General features: G+C 36.9%; 2 protein-coding genes across 2 annotated transcripts in view; both read right to left on the bottom strand.

Annotated features, from left to right (window-relative positions):
- LOC144444286 (monocarboxylate transporter 12-like) overlaps positions 1–17,824 on the bottom strand; it is a 154,469-nt gene that overhangs the window by 61,962 nt on the left and 74,683 nt on the right. The gene's annotated exons all lie outside the window — the stretch shown is intronic.
- The window catches only part of LOC144444819 (uncharacterized), a 10,564-nt gene continuing 1,731 nt past the window's right edge, over positions 8,992–17,824 (bottom strand). Inside the window, exons 2-6 of the mRNA XM_078134360.1 lie at positions 13,276–13,458; positions 12,797–12,884; positions 11,714–11,836; positions 9,516–9,681; positions 8,992–9,108 (exon numbers count right to left, since the gene is read on the bottom strand). Coding sequence (XP_077990486.1) covers positions 9,090–9,108; positions 9,516–9,681; positions 11,714–11,836; positions 12,797–12,842 — 354 coding nt within the window. The 5' untranslated portion in view covers positions 12,843–12,884; positions 13,276–13,458 and the 3' untranslated portion in view covers positions 8,992–9,089. The remainder of the gene's footprint in view (positions 9,109–9,515; positions 9,682–11,713; positions 11,837–12,796; positions 12,885–13,275; positions 13,459–17,824) is intronic.

The raw sequence follows: 17,824 nt of genomic DNA on the forward strand, positions 1-17,824 counted from the left end.
ATCATCGTTATTATCATCATCATAATCATCACCATCATCATCATCATCATCATCATCATCATCATCATTTAGGCCTAAAAAAATGTGTGGTTCCGATAACGCTCAATTTTAGAATAGGTGGGGTATGTAGACTTTTTTTCCATTTCATGTCATATGTGAGTGTCTCCGTTTTTTTCCATATGGTGTCTGTGTTATTGGTTTCTTCTCATCAAATGTACAGCCATTACAATTTGAACAGTTTTATATTGTCTTTTTAAGTTGGTCAGTTTCCACATGTGCTATTTCTCGCGAGACTGCACAAAATGTTTTTTGCGATTTTATTTTATTTTTTTTCTAAAAACAGTTTAGGGTCGGTAGTGAAAATCTTGGTGGGGTCGGGTATCCGGAACCAAACAATAGATTTGTAAAGCCCCATCATCATAATCAAATTCAACATTATTATATAGTAGAGGCGGTTTATTATTATAGTGACTTGTGACAATTTACAAAATGAACACATAAAGAGAAACACTTTCACTATAAGTCACTCTAAAACAAAATTTTCCAAAACATCAAATAAGCAGTACAATTGTCTAGTAAAGATATCATTTAAGTTTTATCACAACAATCCAAATATATACAAAATAAATGACAAATTAGTTAATATATGATCTTTCTCCTCTTCTCCTGAAGGCACTTTCAATAAACTTGCTAGTATAGTGGTCGAATACTGTTATTGATAATGAACTGATCAGAGTTTAAATTTACAAAAGATTCACTCTAGCTCTTCGCTAATAAAAATCAAAACATAACATTTCTGAGATCGTTGTATAGTTTACATCTCATGACATAGTGTTTTTCATCTTCTACTTCTCCAATAACTTAAAGTTACAATGGTTGCAAAATCGATTTGAAAGACGGTATATTTCAATTTGCAATGGCAATCAACATGTCACATCTCATTTGGGCTGGAAAGGAACGTCGTGATAATGATAAGTGCAATACAGAGTTAGGTTTTACACCGACTTTTGAACGTGATATTAGTATTAGTATTAGTATGCAGTTTCCTTTTCTCTAGGACCCCCCTCCCCAGTCTCTACTATAATACTATAATTTCTGAAAGTATTTCTAACTTCAGACGACCAGTTATTGCTACAAAAGTTCATAGTTGCGTGTTCTAGTAAGCCTGTTATACATACATCGTTAAAAAAAATGTTCCACAGATGCAACGGGTTTGGTATATCTGGCACAAACTAAACCTGTACCACTTACTACAGCAAGAATGGAGGCGAATCTATAAACACCAAGAAAGAAACGTAAAAAAATATCTATTCTGTATTCTAAACTAATTATAACATTAATTCATAAGATTTATAAGAATATAGCTCTAGATCTACAAATTTAAATCTGATGCGCATGATCACGGACTGAAGATAATGCAAAGTAATGTCTGAGACATAATTGTATTAATACCACGTTGCCCCTGACAACCAAACTATGAATAAAAATATGTACACTCACGTCACCATCAGAAATATTACAAATATTCAATCAATGTAAGCACGGGCATGATTATATATCTGGTCCTAACGTCGATTGGCCTGTACTCAGTCAAGGACAAGAACTAAATTCGTATTAATCTTCTTGTTCAATTGTAAACCGACATCATGGTAGACTAGATTACTGGTACAATCGGATATACTGAATACCGTCCCGATTTCTCTATGTACCTCTCTCTAGATCTATTCCACTGTTTATTTTCGTTTCTTCTTTTTGGTTCTATGAATGAGAGAGCCTCCTTCCAACGCTCACCTCACCTCACCTCACCTCCAGAACAACGTAACGTACGTTAACAAAATCGAAAACAAACCACTGTCACAATAAACGAATGGAACGGAGATATTACAATAAAGAAATCCAGCCGTATTCACTACATCATATATTAATCAGATTGATTACTGGTAATATAAATGGCCATTTTTACTTTTACTCCATGGGTCCAAACATCATAAATAAAAAAGGATTATCACAAATTAAATTTAGAAATTAAATATGGTATAACAATGTTTTCGATATTGTCAATATGTATATACCTGAAAGTTCTGTTCCTTTTGAAATGGAAACGAATTGCCTCCTTGGTGAAAAAACATAGTGAATCATTGTTGTTGTTGTTGTTGTTGTTGTTGTTGTTGTTGTTGTTGTTGTTGTTGTTTTGTTTTGTTTTTCTCTGATTGGCAATACTACAGGTAGCTCTGTGAACCTCTTGTGATCAGTTCCTTGTGGTAAAGGGTATATGAAAACCCCTCTCAAGGTGATACCCACTGAAAACCTGTCACCCCTTTAACATTTCGGTTGATTTTACATAAATCTGAAAGATGTATTTTTTTTCCAGGAAGCCCGGGAAAAAATGACTGCCACCCCACCCCCCCCACCCCCTCGCAGAATAAAGAGAGTGGACAAAACAATGAAATATATACTGTTAGCTAAAAACTATAGAAGCGTGTCCCGGTCGTCAGTCATAGTTCCGAGTCGAGGTTTAATATTTCAGAGAACTTGAACATCCCGCCATCTTAATTGCTCACAGACTCTCTTCAATTAGTTCTCAGCATCTTACTCTGACGACTCGTCTTGAACCGTCTTGAATATTATTTTTAGTTACCCCATCCTCATCCTGCTGTCTCAAATATCTCAAACAGCAATGTCTTCCTCGTTTGCATCCCTCTCGCTATCGACCGAAATAAAATACCAACCCACTGAAAGATTGATAAGACCAGCTCTTTGAAAGAACAGCTCCTTTGACGAGCACCTGCTACTAACAGTATCTGTTCGTTATCTAAAGATGCACAGGTAATTCCTCTTCCAAACGTTTACGTCTCTTTAGTACAACACTGTCCATCACAGGTAGAAGGAATGCTAACGTACTTCCAATGAAATAAGCGATCGCCACCACCATAAAAGCCTGATCGTACCCACCGTAGGTGTCTCGCATCCACCCTGTAACAGTAGTCAAACAATAGTCTTGGTTACCCAGACTCTTTTCGCTGGGGCCTACACTCTCGAAATGTTGTTAATTTAACACCATATGTTGGAGTTGTTTGTTTACCATCTGAGTGAAAGTGAGTGAGTGTATGTGTGTCATTTTATCTGTATAGTGACAAGCCAGCCTTGGTCTTATTAAACAAATTGTTTCAATTAACCATCAGGGAGTGAAAGATTGCACTGTGATCAATAGAGAAAATTGCTGCTAGTAGGTAGTTTTAGCACAGCTTGAGACAGACTAACTTTTGAAAATTAACACATCGGACATTTTCCTATTGTCTGTGGGCATTATGTTACTATAAAAAATGCTGTGATCGCAGAACTGGAAATACAAAATCAACCTCATTAACATCTATTAAAACTATAGAAACATATATATCAGTTAATCTAGCTGTCTGTCTGTCTGTCTGTCTGTCTGTCTGTCTGTCTGTCTGTCTGTCTGTCTGTCTGTCTGTCTGTCTTTCTGTCTGTCTGTCTGTCTGTATGTATGTCTGTCTTCTGTTTGTCTATCTGTCTATCCATCAATCCACCAATCCTTCAATGCATCTGTCCGTTCGTTCGTTCGTTCGTTCGTTCGTTCGTTCCTCCGCTCTGCCTGTCTGTCTGTCTGTTTGTCTATCTATATACATGTATATCTATATATGTGTGGTATGTTCATGCACATGTTTTGAATCTTACCTTCAAATGGCGAGAGAAAAAATACACATACTCCATGCGTTTGTGATAGGAATGAATATCCATGGCCCATTCTGTCTTTACCAAGGTAAAGAGAGAGAGAGAGAGAGAGAGAGAGAGAGAGAGAGAGAGAGAGAGAGAGAGAGAGAGAGAGAGAGAGAGAGAGAGAGAGAGAGAGAGAGAGAGAGATAAAGAAAGACTTAGAGAAAGAAAGAAAGAAAGAAAGAAAGAAAGAAAGAAAGAAAGAAAGAAAGAAAGAAAGAAAGAAAGAAAGAAAGAAAGAAAGAAAGAAAGAAAGAAAATCATGTTTAAACCCTTTCACCTCCAAAGTCCAAGGCTTTTCATTTTAGTTTCATTTTTACCACGGATGTCCCTTTGAATATTTACCTGCTATAGTCTTCATCAAAATACTTAAAGCAGTAACTGTTCCACATCCAGCCATCGCAACACCGAGCAAGAATGACGGTTGCATGATTTTCCGTACTTCCAAGGAACCTGAAGGTCGGTCTAGCAAAAAGCTGTACGACCCCCATCATGGCAACACTGTAAGAACTCGTACTGCTTGGTATCCGCAATCACGTGCACGCCGTACCTGTAGAGGTGTATTTTACTTGTAAGCATGCGCAGTATGGGGAATAAAAACATTTTAGACGCAAAGGCCCTAAAAATATAATTGTTTGGTTCCGGTTACCCTACACCAGCCCGACCGAAAACTTTTTTTTACGTTTTCGAGAAATAAAAAGTAAATTCGCAAACATTGTGAAATCTCACGAGAAATAGTGGATGTGGAAATTGACACTATAAAACTGTTCTGTACATCTGATAAGAAGAAATAAATAATACAGACCACTTGGAAAACAATTGAAACCTGAACTAGACACTCACACATTAAAAAAATATATTATAAAATAAAATAAAAAATTCTACCTACCCCAACTATTCTAATGTTGATCGTAATCGGAACCACAGAATTTTTTTACTAGGCCTAACATTGAAGATTATAAAATAATATGATATGATTTGGTATTTTTTGCAGAAGAAATTAACATTTCGTCACGGTCACGTCACAGTGTCTACATTACGTCACGGTCACGTCACAGTATCTACATTACATCACGGTCACGTCACAGTGTCTACATTACGTCACAGTATCTACATTACGTCACGGTCACGTCACAGTGTCTACATTATGTCACAGTATCTACATTACGTCACGGTCACATCACAATATTTACATTACATAAATGCCATGTTCTATCTACCCATTGTGAATTCATGGTACGTACATGGACTGATCAAAGTTCAAAATGCGCGTTGAGAAGTTTAAGTCTTAAGTCAATGATAAATTGAGGTATTTTCCCTTGTAAACGAGTTACAAGGGTCTCTGACGTCTGCTAACAATATGAAGAATAAAGAAAAAAGCAATACATAAAAAATAACTATTGTTAAACAAATACACAAGTTTTGTCTGTCTGTCTGTCTGTCTGTCTGTCTGTCTGTCTGTCTGTCTGTCTGTCTGTCTGTCTATGTGTGTGTGTGTGTGTCTGTCTGTCTGTCTGTCTGTCTGTCTGTCTGTCTCACACACATACACACACATACACACACACACACTCTCTCTCTCTCTCTCTCTCTCTCTCTCTCTCTCTCTCTCTCTCTCTCTCTCTCTCTCTCTCTCTCTCTCTCTCTGTCTGTTCTGTTTTCCGATCGAGAACACGAAAAACGAAAAACGAAGCAGGCATTGGGTTTTCGTTTTTCTCGTTTATAAACGAAAAACAAATGGACGGTATATACACGGACCGAAATCATATTATTGATTATACACAGCTTATAAAGATGAAGCAAAATGCAAATTATAACATACTGACGTTTGGTGGCGCTCTGCGATCCAGACGCTGATATTGGCGTAGAAAAAAATTATTCGGTTCCGGTATAGCCGCTCGCGACCCCAACTAATTTTTTCACGCCGACACTAAACTTTTTATACGCATTCGAGAAAAAATTAATAAAATCGCGAATATTGTGAAATATCGCAAGAATTAATGGATGCGGAAACCGACATTAACTTGAAAAGTCAATATAAAAACTATAATGACTGTACATCTGGTTAGAAGAAACCAATAACACAGAGACCATATAGAAAACAACGGAAAACGAAAATAATTGGACTAGACACTCACATATGGAAAGAAATATATAAAACAATGAAATAAAAAAGCTATCTACCCCACCTATTCTAAAATTTAAGCGTAATCGAACAACTAAAACAGCGCCACTAACGGCTGATTTGCGAGCCTAACGCAACACTTTAGCAATTATTATGAATTAACGGTATTGTTCTAAAAAACGCATGAATAATGTTTTAATTGATAAAGGGTGTTATTTGTGGGTATTCAACAATGTCTTTGTTGAATAAACGTTCAATTAGAAATGTTTTCTTCAGGTTTATTTTAGTGTAACTGTGACCGCCATAACATCTCGTTTAAAATAGCTTCTTCTCAAGTTCAAGTAATTTTTCCAGAAAATTGTAGGTTTTTGTCAAATAGATTATTTTATTTTTTCTCAACCTATTAAAATCTCTATGTAAATTCGTATAGTTGCTGAGATGGCACATCCAGCCGTGGTGATACCCAGCAAGACGGAATTTCGTATGATAACTGTACTCCCGATGAACCCGGGGTGAATGATGCCCATCATGGCGACGATGTGGGAACTTGTGTCGGTGGAGATGCCACAGTCACGGGCACGTCGAATCTGGAGAAGGTCGTTAAGTTTTTCAGCAAGGAAAATTAAAAAAAAAATATGTACACACAGGAATCCTCGCTCATCCTAGTTCCAGGATGTGGTCACATAATATTATCCTAGTGCTAGGAATAGAGGCACAGTCATGTACCGGCAGTTGTTGTTTTTTGTTTTTGTTTTTGTTTTTGCTTATACTGCGTGCTTGTCTTTATCTCGCAAAACCAAGACGTATTTCATTGTATGTGCAGTAGCGTATATGATAAATAAACATTATTACTATTATCTACCAACCTACCGATTAACGCACACACACACGCACGCATACACAAACATACATACATACATACATACATACATACATACATACATACATACATACATACATACATCCCAGATAGCACACCTGTGGTGGGCCAACGTTGGCCCAACGAAAGTAGATCAGTTGGGCCAACGTCAGGAACTGAGGTTGGCCCAACGTCGTTTTGTCCGTCGGCCCAACGTTGGCTCACTGGTGGCAAGAAATAGGTTGGCACAACGTTGGCCCAACTTTGGACACTGGCAAGGTTGGCCCAACGTTGGCCCAACAGTGGCAAGAAATAGGTAGGCACAACGTTGGCCCAACATTGCTAATTGGTGGTAAGGTTGGCCCAACGTTGGGCCACTGTTGGCCCAATGGTGCTTCACTGCATAATGGCAAGCTGCCCACAGATCTATCAGAGATTCCATACAGGGCTGAATGTGATTCAAATACACTAAACAAGACACAAAATATTGGATTTTATCAAATATTTATTGCTAGTGTACAAGTAATGATATTACACAGTTCCCGCTTTTTTTTCTTTTCTTTTTTTGAATATTTGGAAATATCTAAAACTTATCTTAAATGTAATTGTGTGTGGAATGTATGACATCTTGCTAACAGAGTTCAAAGTAATAAAGGCTGTAGACATGGCAGAATTTATAATAAAATGGTTGCCCTATGGACAATGTCTCCTCACACCAACTTTGAATGCTAAAAATACCACCAATGGTGTTGTAGCACAACTGTACAATGTACTGTTTTGAAAATATTTATTCGCATGGTGAGCATGCTAGGTATACATGTTCATTTGGTGAATCACACTTTCTTGACCCCAAAGACTGTATTATGTATGTAGCACAGAATGAACCTGTTTAATCATAGAGAGTATTTTTAAAACAGTGTTTCCAAGCAACCTTAAACAGAGGGTAATCTTCATGCAATTGACATTGACATGTGAAGTAGCCCATAAAAGATTTTAATGATTTTATTGCATCTATAAAACTATAACTTTTCATTTTGCATGAGTTTCAAACCCAGAATCACATTTGTTGATGCAAAATGCACATCTGTGATGCAATCATTTTGATTTTGTCCAAATGTTTTTGAAGAAAATCTGCAAGAATAACACTTTCAGAAACATCTCCCCAAGTTTCAGTCTCATTGACCAAGTTCTTTTTGAGATATAAGTTTTTGACCAAAAATGAACATTTTTCCACCTAATTTGCATATCACTCATGAAATCATAGTATGCTTAGTATTTCTTTGTCTATACACCCACAGATGCATCCCTGTTAAATTTCAGCCCAATCTGCTGAGTAGTTTTGGAATTATAGCGTTTTGACCAAAAAGACACATTTTTAGCCCTAATTTGCATATTACTGAGGGAATCATCATGTCATGAACAAATCTTAATTTACTCACCCCTAAGAATGTCCCCACCAAATTTCATGCCAATCTGCCTTGTAGTTTTGGAGTTTAAGTTTTTTGACCAAAAATCACATTTTTTGACCCAAAACCCATATCTGTGATACTATCATTTTCATTTGAACAATTTCCCAACTAGATACCAGAAGTAACATGACCACCAAATATCAAAGCCATCGGTCCAGCAGTTTTTGACTTTAAGTTGTTTACACACACACACACACATACAGACAGACAGACACTTTGCCATCCCTATAGCACTACTGAACCTCAGTTCAGTTGTGCTAAAAATCACTCTTGTTCATCATCACTTGAGTCAAGGTTCAGGTTAAGAGCCTTGAACTTCCTTGCTTGCTCTCTATCTCTTTCTGCAAATAAAGAAGTAAAATTTTAGGCAGTCATGTTTTGTTGATTTTAAATCATAGGTGTTTTCTCAGACTCCAGCATGTGAGTCAAAATTAAGTCATTTATACATGTAAACTGCCAGATACTGAAAAAAGATAAAATTATTACCAATATTTTTAACTGTTACAGCATATCTTCATGGCTGACAAGGTAAAAATTAAATGTTTCTATGTCAAACACTTCACGAGACCTTCAATTATAGTTTCAATAGTAAAACATGAATTTCCTGAAAGCAGGGACAACATTTTGGAGGCTGGTTTCAACACACTTCCTCTTTCACAGTTACAACTTACAAAGTAACAAGTCAACTGATTGGAAAAATATATATGCACCATAAAGAAATGAGTATTTTGAAGTCAGGCTGACATCTGTGATCTTGATTTAGTTCACTGAGGTCATGAATATTTGATATGACACTATAATTGTACCTTTTTGCTTTTCTGCCCTCTTTTTTCAACCCCCATCCCGGTCGCTGGCATACTTCAGCCAGTTCTTGATGGCTGCCTCACAGTCAGCCTCCTTTACATTAGACTGTTTGGCTGCATCTGGAATGGCAAATGTTGCATGAGATTTCGATTCATTACTGATTTTTTTTTTTTTTTATTTCTTTGATCCCTGGCTAGTGCCACTTTTTTGAGACATAACATAATTTGGATGGTATAATTTTTATGAATATCACTCTAAAAGCTTTTGTCAAATTATTTGGCACCATGAGAGAATATAGAAGTCCATCACTTGTGCCTCTTACAATCCTGGGGTTAATTAGGATTATTTATAATGTACTGCATTACTCTGGTATACTCATTTCATTACCTTGGTTAATAAACTAATAAAGTAAAACTGAATATCAATGTGAGCAGCACTGTGAAAAATAAATAATAATACAGAATTCGCCTTGCAGAGACATTATCCCTCTGTTAGGATACATGCAAAATCTTAATTGAGAAATTACCTTTGATAATTGTTGCAATACTCAGTTGTGAAAGGGCATGTTTTTTTAGTTTCCCTTTTCCCAGCCAGTTGTAGATCGTGGATAATGATTGAGAGAACATGGCCACCATTATCCTCTCCACCACATCCTTGGAAGAAACACCTCCCAAGGTACTGAGATGGCGTACCTGGAATATATAATTGAAAGAGTGTACAGGAAACATAAGTAGCAGAAGACTTTAACCATGTTATCATAACATTGCAGGGTTAAGTTTTATGTTGGAAATACCCCAGTATATAATTTTTTTTCATTTATTTGTTGATTTATATATTTATTTTTATAGCAGTACGGTGATAAAGAGGTCCATTCATTTATTCAAAAAATGCAAGACAATATATATATATATATATATATATATATATATATATAAATATACTTAATTTAGTCCCAGACAAGAGGGGGGGGGGGCGGGGGGGTTTAGGGCTGGGGTAAAAGATAAGCCGACATAAACTATTTTGAATGTGAATGGTTCAACCGACTTTAGGACGTCCTCGGTGTTTGACTTCAGCATAGAAGCACTGAATACGCACACACAACCCATTCTGTATCATTCAATTTCTACGTCCCTAAAGTAACCCCTTCCTACCATACCCTACGGTGTTGTCCACTCCAAAGGGCACTTTCATGAACATCGATATTAAGTATGTGTTCTTTTCGACTGTTCTCCCTGGTCGTCTTGATCTATTCTGTATAATTTGTTCATTATTTTCTTCACTTGAGTTTCTAAGTTTATTAAAATGGCCCTGGTTTACAAAGTTCAACCTTCTTGAGCAACAAATGTAGGAATGGTAGAAAGAGAGAGAATATGGCTTGTTTGATGGTTTGAGTGGAGTGAGAGCACTTTGGCTTTGGATCAAAAGCCTTACCACCTTTCGTGTATGAACCCGAACTAACTCCAAGCCGTGATTTGTTTTGGCTTAACAGATTAATCCTTATTTCGGCCCTGGGCCACTTTGGTTTTGAGTGTGAACGAGGTATAAGTAAAAAACAAAAACCCAGAGTACGACTACGTTCACACTCAAATCCAAAAGTGGCCCAGGGCCGACATAAGGATTAGCCTGATAAGCCAAAAAATGTTACGACTCGACTTACATTCATGAAAGGTTTTTGCGTTTGACCCGACCTAACATTCCAAAGTCATAGCACCCTCATTCCAACGTAATGGCGGCCGTCGGACAACCACAAGCAAGGTTGTTCTCTCTCTTTCTTTTATTCTTACGCTTTTTACACTCAAGAAGGTCGAACTCTGTTAAACAGGTCATTGAATACATGGTATTTTTTTAATTATTTCATAAATACAGCCATATTCTCCACAGTGTGACGTAATACAGGACAAAAAGAAACACCCGTATACCCCCTGTTCTACAGGAACTACTTTGAGAGTGCATATATTTCGCCGGGATATTTCGTAATACATGTACTCAAATCACTGCCGGTACAGTGTAGTTTATGTTTTTCTTGCAAAAAGTGGCATGTCGGCAATATTTTATTTAGATTGGGTAGAACATTATCAATGTTATAAAATTTTATTGAGTCTAGAAGTGCATATGACATTCGTTTCGGCTGCCGGATTCAGTTGACGGTACGGAACCCAGCTGACGCAGTGACAGCACTGCACTGTAAAGTTCTGATATGCGCTGTCGTTTAGATGTCAATATCTAATAATTTAGACCGAGAGTAATGATTCTACGAACTATCAATGTAAATATCTCAAGAAATTTTCTTGTGACGTACTTGCGATGATTTGTTTGTAATCAAAACATCGGAAGTCGGAGACCAAACGAAAAGTGAGCAGCTGTATCAGCGCGAGACGGTCAGGTCATCACACTAATTTGCATATGACCTCATAATGTTTTTGTTTTTTCGCTGACACAAATATAGTTCGATAAAACATCCCAATTATAATTTGTGATCTAGTTTCAAAAAAATATTGTTATATTTATCGCTTTGTTTATGAGATAAATATATAATCCCATGGTACCCACGTTAGTGTTACGTCATAATTCTACTCGTAGGATGGGCAGACTTTTATAAATTCTCGCCTACTGCTCGAGTTTATATCAGTCCGCCCATCCTAATCGTAGAATTATGACGTAACACTAACTTGGATATCATGGGATTATATATAAATAGGTGTGCAAATACTGGGTTGATTTTACCTGTTTCCTGACACCTTGAACAGCTTTTGTTTTTTTCTTTCCTCCAAGTCTTTCCTACCGTCTTCATCGTCACCCCCGTCACTGGAGTCGTGATCACTGGGAAAATGCTTTGGTCATTTACGCCTGTTGAAACAAAAGTTTTGTATGTGAAAAGTAAATTATCATTCACTAGGCTTGCGAAATCTGGATAAGATGAGGTCTTGTGGTGCAGGATGCCTATGTATTTGATTTTTAAAAAAGGCCAACCCAACTTTTCATTAGTAGAAATGTGTAGAGGAAATTTTTCAAGGATTTTTTTTTTATGCTTGCATCGATCTCTTTTATTTACTGGATCTATGATTCAACAAAGAAATCAAATTGACATGGCCCTAGTCAACACTTCAATTATTGTATATGATGCTCAACCTGTGCATCATTTTGTTTTCCCCTATGGGCATCACCTAATAATACTGTAACAATGTACACATGTTGGTTGACTGACACTGAGAGCAATACGGTACGTTTGTTCCCTCAGGACTAGCCAGTCACACCAAAACAGTCTCGTTTCCTCCGAGGGCATAGCCCAAGGGGAAACAAGACTGTTTTGGTGTGACTGGCTAGTCCTGAGGGGAACAAACATACAACGTTGCATGAATAATGTCAGTCGACATGTGTTTTATAACACACCAAACAAGAATCAGAAGTTTCGCTGCCAATACTGGTTGCGGCTGCAGACAAGAAAGCCATTGTTTACAAACAATTGTTGGGCTATGCAAATGTCGTCTGCATGCACACGCATGAGATGACGTTGTTACCAGGCAACAACCGATGGTCATGTTTCCCTTGGGGAACATTACCACATACTTTTTGACTGGTACGTCATTGATCGTGGAACAGCGCGATATGATTCTGATCACGTGGTGTGTCATTGACCAATAGCAATGCATATTAGATATGATCATGAGGTCTGGATAGGATGACATCTTGTGTTATAAGATAAGTTGTAGACTGCCTAAGATTCCTATGTTTGTGATAAGGCCCAGCTAAAAATTCATGATTAACATTTTTTGTACAATACATAAAGTTGGCTTTACAGCTCTATACCTCCGTCATTGGTCCTCTTCAGAGGTGGCAAGGTCACTGAGGCCATCTTCTGCCTTTTTACAGGCCTTGCGTGCCCGCTCAAAGCTCTCTATATTGACAGGAAAGATACATATCATGTCTCAAAGAAGTCACAAAAAGGGTACTTCAGGAATATATTTCATAAATGTATATTATCAGTCTAAGAGTAAAATCTCCACACCAATTAAGATATGTCTCTTTCCTAATTTTTAGGGTTTTAATGTTTTCTCACATTATTGATTTAAAGATAACTTCTAACAGATAAAATGACAGAATAATCTTGGGATGGTCCAGTCATTGTCAGAGGGAGCACAGAAGACACCATCAACTTGAGAATAAACAGTTAGTTACTGCTGTCCTTCAGATGATTAAATACATAGCTAGTAATACATCCTTTACCTCTAACTCTAAATGTTCCAAATTTCAATAAAATACTGCAACTACTTATAACACACACCAACCTGTTTCTTTTAAGAGCTGCACGTCATAGCTTTCCCAGCCTGGTTGGGAGGGTTCCAAGTTCATGATCATATTGGTAAACTTCAGGCCTTTGTGTGGTGGCCACCAACACTGTTTGAGGTCCTTGCCATAAAGCCAGGATCTTGGCACAACATCAACTGTGTTGTCAGTTGGAAAAAGGACGACTGCGTCGGATAAGAATGAATAACAAAGATAAACCAATGTGACCATGGCTTTTGTCTTACCTTGGAGGAATTATACTGACAGTATAATTCCTTCAAGGTCTTACACTATCCATTACTGATAATACTTCAACAGCAAACACAGGCAAAGAGTTGGGTTATCAGCCACTGCACAAACCACAGGGGCCATAGCGAGCATGTAATCGATCGATCGATCGATTGATTCATTATTTGGTCGAATGATTGATTGATTGTTTTTTCCTTCTATCCCTGGCTACTTTTCGGGCTACAGATGGTGTAGCCGATAATGACATGCAAATCATATGCAAGTCTACCAAGTTCCAACTCCCTAATGTGGAGTTATGAACCTGTATCACCCATGTTGTCTCTCAGCACACAGTCTCTATACAGAGGGACTGTGCTCAGCAGAACTACTTCTGAAACATTGAATGGGTCAATCAGAACAAGTTACTGCCTTCTAGCCCAAGGCCTAACTTGGTAACTAAGTAAGTTGGTAACTTGGAATGGGCCACCTTCTACCTTAGATTAGAGATCAAACCCTAACTTGGTAACTAAGTAAGTTGGTAACTTGGAATGGGCCACCTTCTACCTTAGAGATCAAACCCTAACTTGGTAACTAAGTAAGTTGGTAACTTGGAATGGGCCACCTTCTACCTTAGATTAGAGATCAAACCCTAACTTGGTAACTAAGTAAGTTGGTAACTTGGAATGGGCCACCTTCTACCTTAGAGATCAAACCCTAACTTGGTAACTAAGTAAGTTGGTAACTTGGAATAGGCCATGGCACCCCTACCTTAGATGCCAAGCCCTAACTTGGTAACTCCAGAAGTAAGTTGATAACTTGGAATGGGCCACCCCCTACCTTACAGCCCACGCAGTAAGTTCATCATACCCCCCCCCCCCCATGATTTTTTTCTTTTTTTCGTGTACCCTATTTTCGTGTCGGATACACTTTCTATATGCCTACTTTTCTCTCTTTCAACTGTATCTTTACTATATAAATAAAGACACCTTGTCAATTGTTCTCTTCTTATCTAAATTAAAACACCCCTAATCCCATGATCGGTTACAGTGAAAATGTTCATTATGCCTAATCTTTTGGCGGATAACACCCTATACAAACAATCAATCATGCATAAACTAGTATCATATACTAGTTGAAAGAGAGAAAAGTAGCCAGGGAGAGAAGGAAAAAATAATCAATCAATCATTCGACCAAATAATCAATCAATCAATCGATTACATGCTCGCTGTCCCCTGTGCACAAACTTTACTATTAGCTCCAGTAGCGGACTGCTAATCCTGCACATCTCAAACACTGAGCATGAAAGAAGGGTTATACTTCCATGAACTTAGTCAACATTTTGACAGTTAATAAAGGGCATAATTAGAGTTATCTAGTGGAATACACAATGTATATACATCTATCAATGTTCTCATGACTAAGTTACTAACTGTTCCCATGACTATACAATAGACATGTATGGAGTACAGGAATTCTGTAGATTTAAAATGTAATGTTGCCTAGGAGAAAACAAACTTTTCCTCTCTGACTGAACTTGGTGGAGTTGTGAGGAACACATACTAGTATAGAATGGTTATGCAGAAAGTTTGAATCATGCAGCATTTACAATAAACCCAGGATGAATTTATACCAGTACCTCATAAATATGGTACAACATAATAGCGCGAGATCTATATATTTTGGAACCAGTGTCTGAAAATTAATGTTTCAATGTATGTGCAATTATTGCAGGAAATTTGTCTTGCTTGTAGAACAGATGCATGTAACTGAATCAGATATATATCACACACAAAAACAAACTGCAATGTCAAATTGCAGATCCAGAAAATATAGCCTGGTACTAGCGGTAGCCTGAATCCATCACACACAAAAACAAACTGCAATGTCAAATTGCAGATCCAGAAAATATAGCCCAGTAGCCTGAATCCATATTACATTAATCAACAGACAGAGGAAGTGACTACATACACTCTCAAACCACTATAAACCACTAGTCTGAGATACAGCGTGTCTTTTTTGGATCTATAAATCCCAAACTCAGTTTATATTGGGTAAAACAGGGTACAAAATTGTCAGCACAAAGACTATTAAATTCAACTATCATTGGGAAATTTCAGGAATATCCACAGAGTACATTTTTTATCTAAACACAAATTATCATTATTTTTATGCCGATGCACCTATTTGTAGGTAAAAATAATGATGTAAGATAAAAAAATGTAACTGTTTTTGTTAATTTGAGATGGGATTGACCAAAATGAAATTTACCTTTCTTTTTAGGAACAATAATATTTTTGTGTAAAAACTCTGATTGTCATATGCACTATGTATGTGCCGACTCTGCAACTCAGACCTTGTTTGGTTCTTGCTACATGTGTACATCTGTATCACTGGGCAGTGTGCATACTTTGTACAAACACAAAACACATATAATATTGTGTCACTGTTTTGTATACTACATAACAATGAGCATGCATGCTTATTGGTTGAAAGAGTGGAAAGGCCAGAGGTCAACTTTAGCATAATTCTGCTGAAGTTGTACCACATACAACAACTGGTAAAAGTACGGTGCCACACATTGATACATAGTTTTAGCCAAGTTTTCACTTATTTTCACATTGGCATGTAGCAAGTTACCTAGCTATAGCAGCCTTTGCAAAGGAGATCTCTTTTCTGCCATTTTTGGTGTAATTTTAACCGAAGATGATCTCATGTCTACGTCTACTGATGGTTCCACAATAGTGGTTTCTCTGTTTGACCATGGCTGATATTACTTCCATGATCTGATCAACTTTTGGTCAAAATCAAGTTCACTGGAACAACAAAGGTAAGAGTGACAATTTTTATCATTATTCTTGACATGTGGCAGATTGTGCTAGGGCTATATTTCTAGTTCAAGTACTGTTTTTTGAAACTTTTCAAACTCTTTAATATATGCAGCAAATCCATGCATTTCTTCAATAGTGACTAAATACTTGGTGGTAGAACTGATTCCAAACTTTCCATATGTGACCCCAGTATGTCTGTGATGTTACAAATGTTTATTAAGATCTTGGCATTGCCATGTGTTGTTTCAGGATATTTTGAATAGACCATGGTAATTTATCCCAAAAACAGTGGAGAGGTCTACTAGCTATTGTCTATGTTTATCTTTAGATAGATGTTGTCACACATTGCCTGAATAGACAATGAGATACTTATTACTTCAGTGCATCTTTTGTCCTTGCAACTTGACTGTACAAGAGAAACAAAAGAAAAGGTGTAAAATACTAAATATGCATTTTATAGTTGAGAAGACAGACAGAACAGCTGTTACTGGTATCTTTCTTGATGCTGTAATGAACCCGTTTTTCCATGAGTCCCAGCTGACTTGAGATCCTCATGTAAATATTAGATAAACAATTAGGTTGTTTGCTGAAAACAAATCTTTTAGTATGACCATATCGAAATCACACTTGTAAATTTTATCCATTATCAGATACTCATCTGGTTGATCAATACATTTGATGCAATTGTTGTAATGTTCAATAACAAACTTTTTACACCATTCATTTTTTGTAATTTTTGCAGTCACTGAGTTACAAACACAGACTTAGTCAAATTGTTTTGCATTGATTTTCCAAATAGGAAGCAATGATAAAAATGTTTTATAAATGAAAAATCCAATATAAATGCCCGGTCCTCATTCATATGGCCACTTTTAATTAATTGACCATTTATTTGAATATTCATTATGAAGACTTGGGGTTTCAAATGATATTCTTGAGTTAGAATTGAAATCAATCCAGGATTACTTACAGTGCTACAAAACTTTATTGCAATAAATTAATGAATTGAAGCAGTTCATCAATTGTCATTTTTACCTTTGCTCCTAACATGGCAGTATTACTTCAATGCTCATACATATGAAATCTTACGTATCACTACAAACACCATTTATTTGTAGAGATGCTGTAACTTATATAGCTTATATATCTGCTAAGACAGTGCTCTATACCGCAGTGGCAGAGCGCAATAGTTTTGGTAGTACTGGAACTCTTTCTTGGTTGTAACTCGGAGTTTCACGCATAGTGCGTGATGATAGTGTTGTCTGATGATCGCACTATGCGTGAAACTCTGAGTTACAACCAAGAAAGAGTTCCAGTACTACCAAAACTATATATATATATTTATATATATGTATATAATGAAATGAACCAGTACATCTATGAAACTGAGTAATCCCATTTTTCACATGAATATTTCAATACTTCAATAATCTGAAGAGAGTATCATCCCTCCCCTTCTTACCAATCATTTAGTGTTAATGTAGTTAGCATATTG

This window comes from Glandiceps talaboti, chromosome 13 (genome assembly GCF_964340395.1).
Source record: "Glandiceps talaboti chromosome 13, keGlaTala1.1, whole genome shotgun sequence".
Lineage (NCBI taxonomy): Eukaryota > Metazoa > Hemichordata > Enteropneusta > Spengelidae > Glandiceps > Glandiceps talaboti.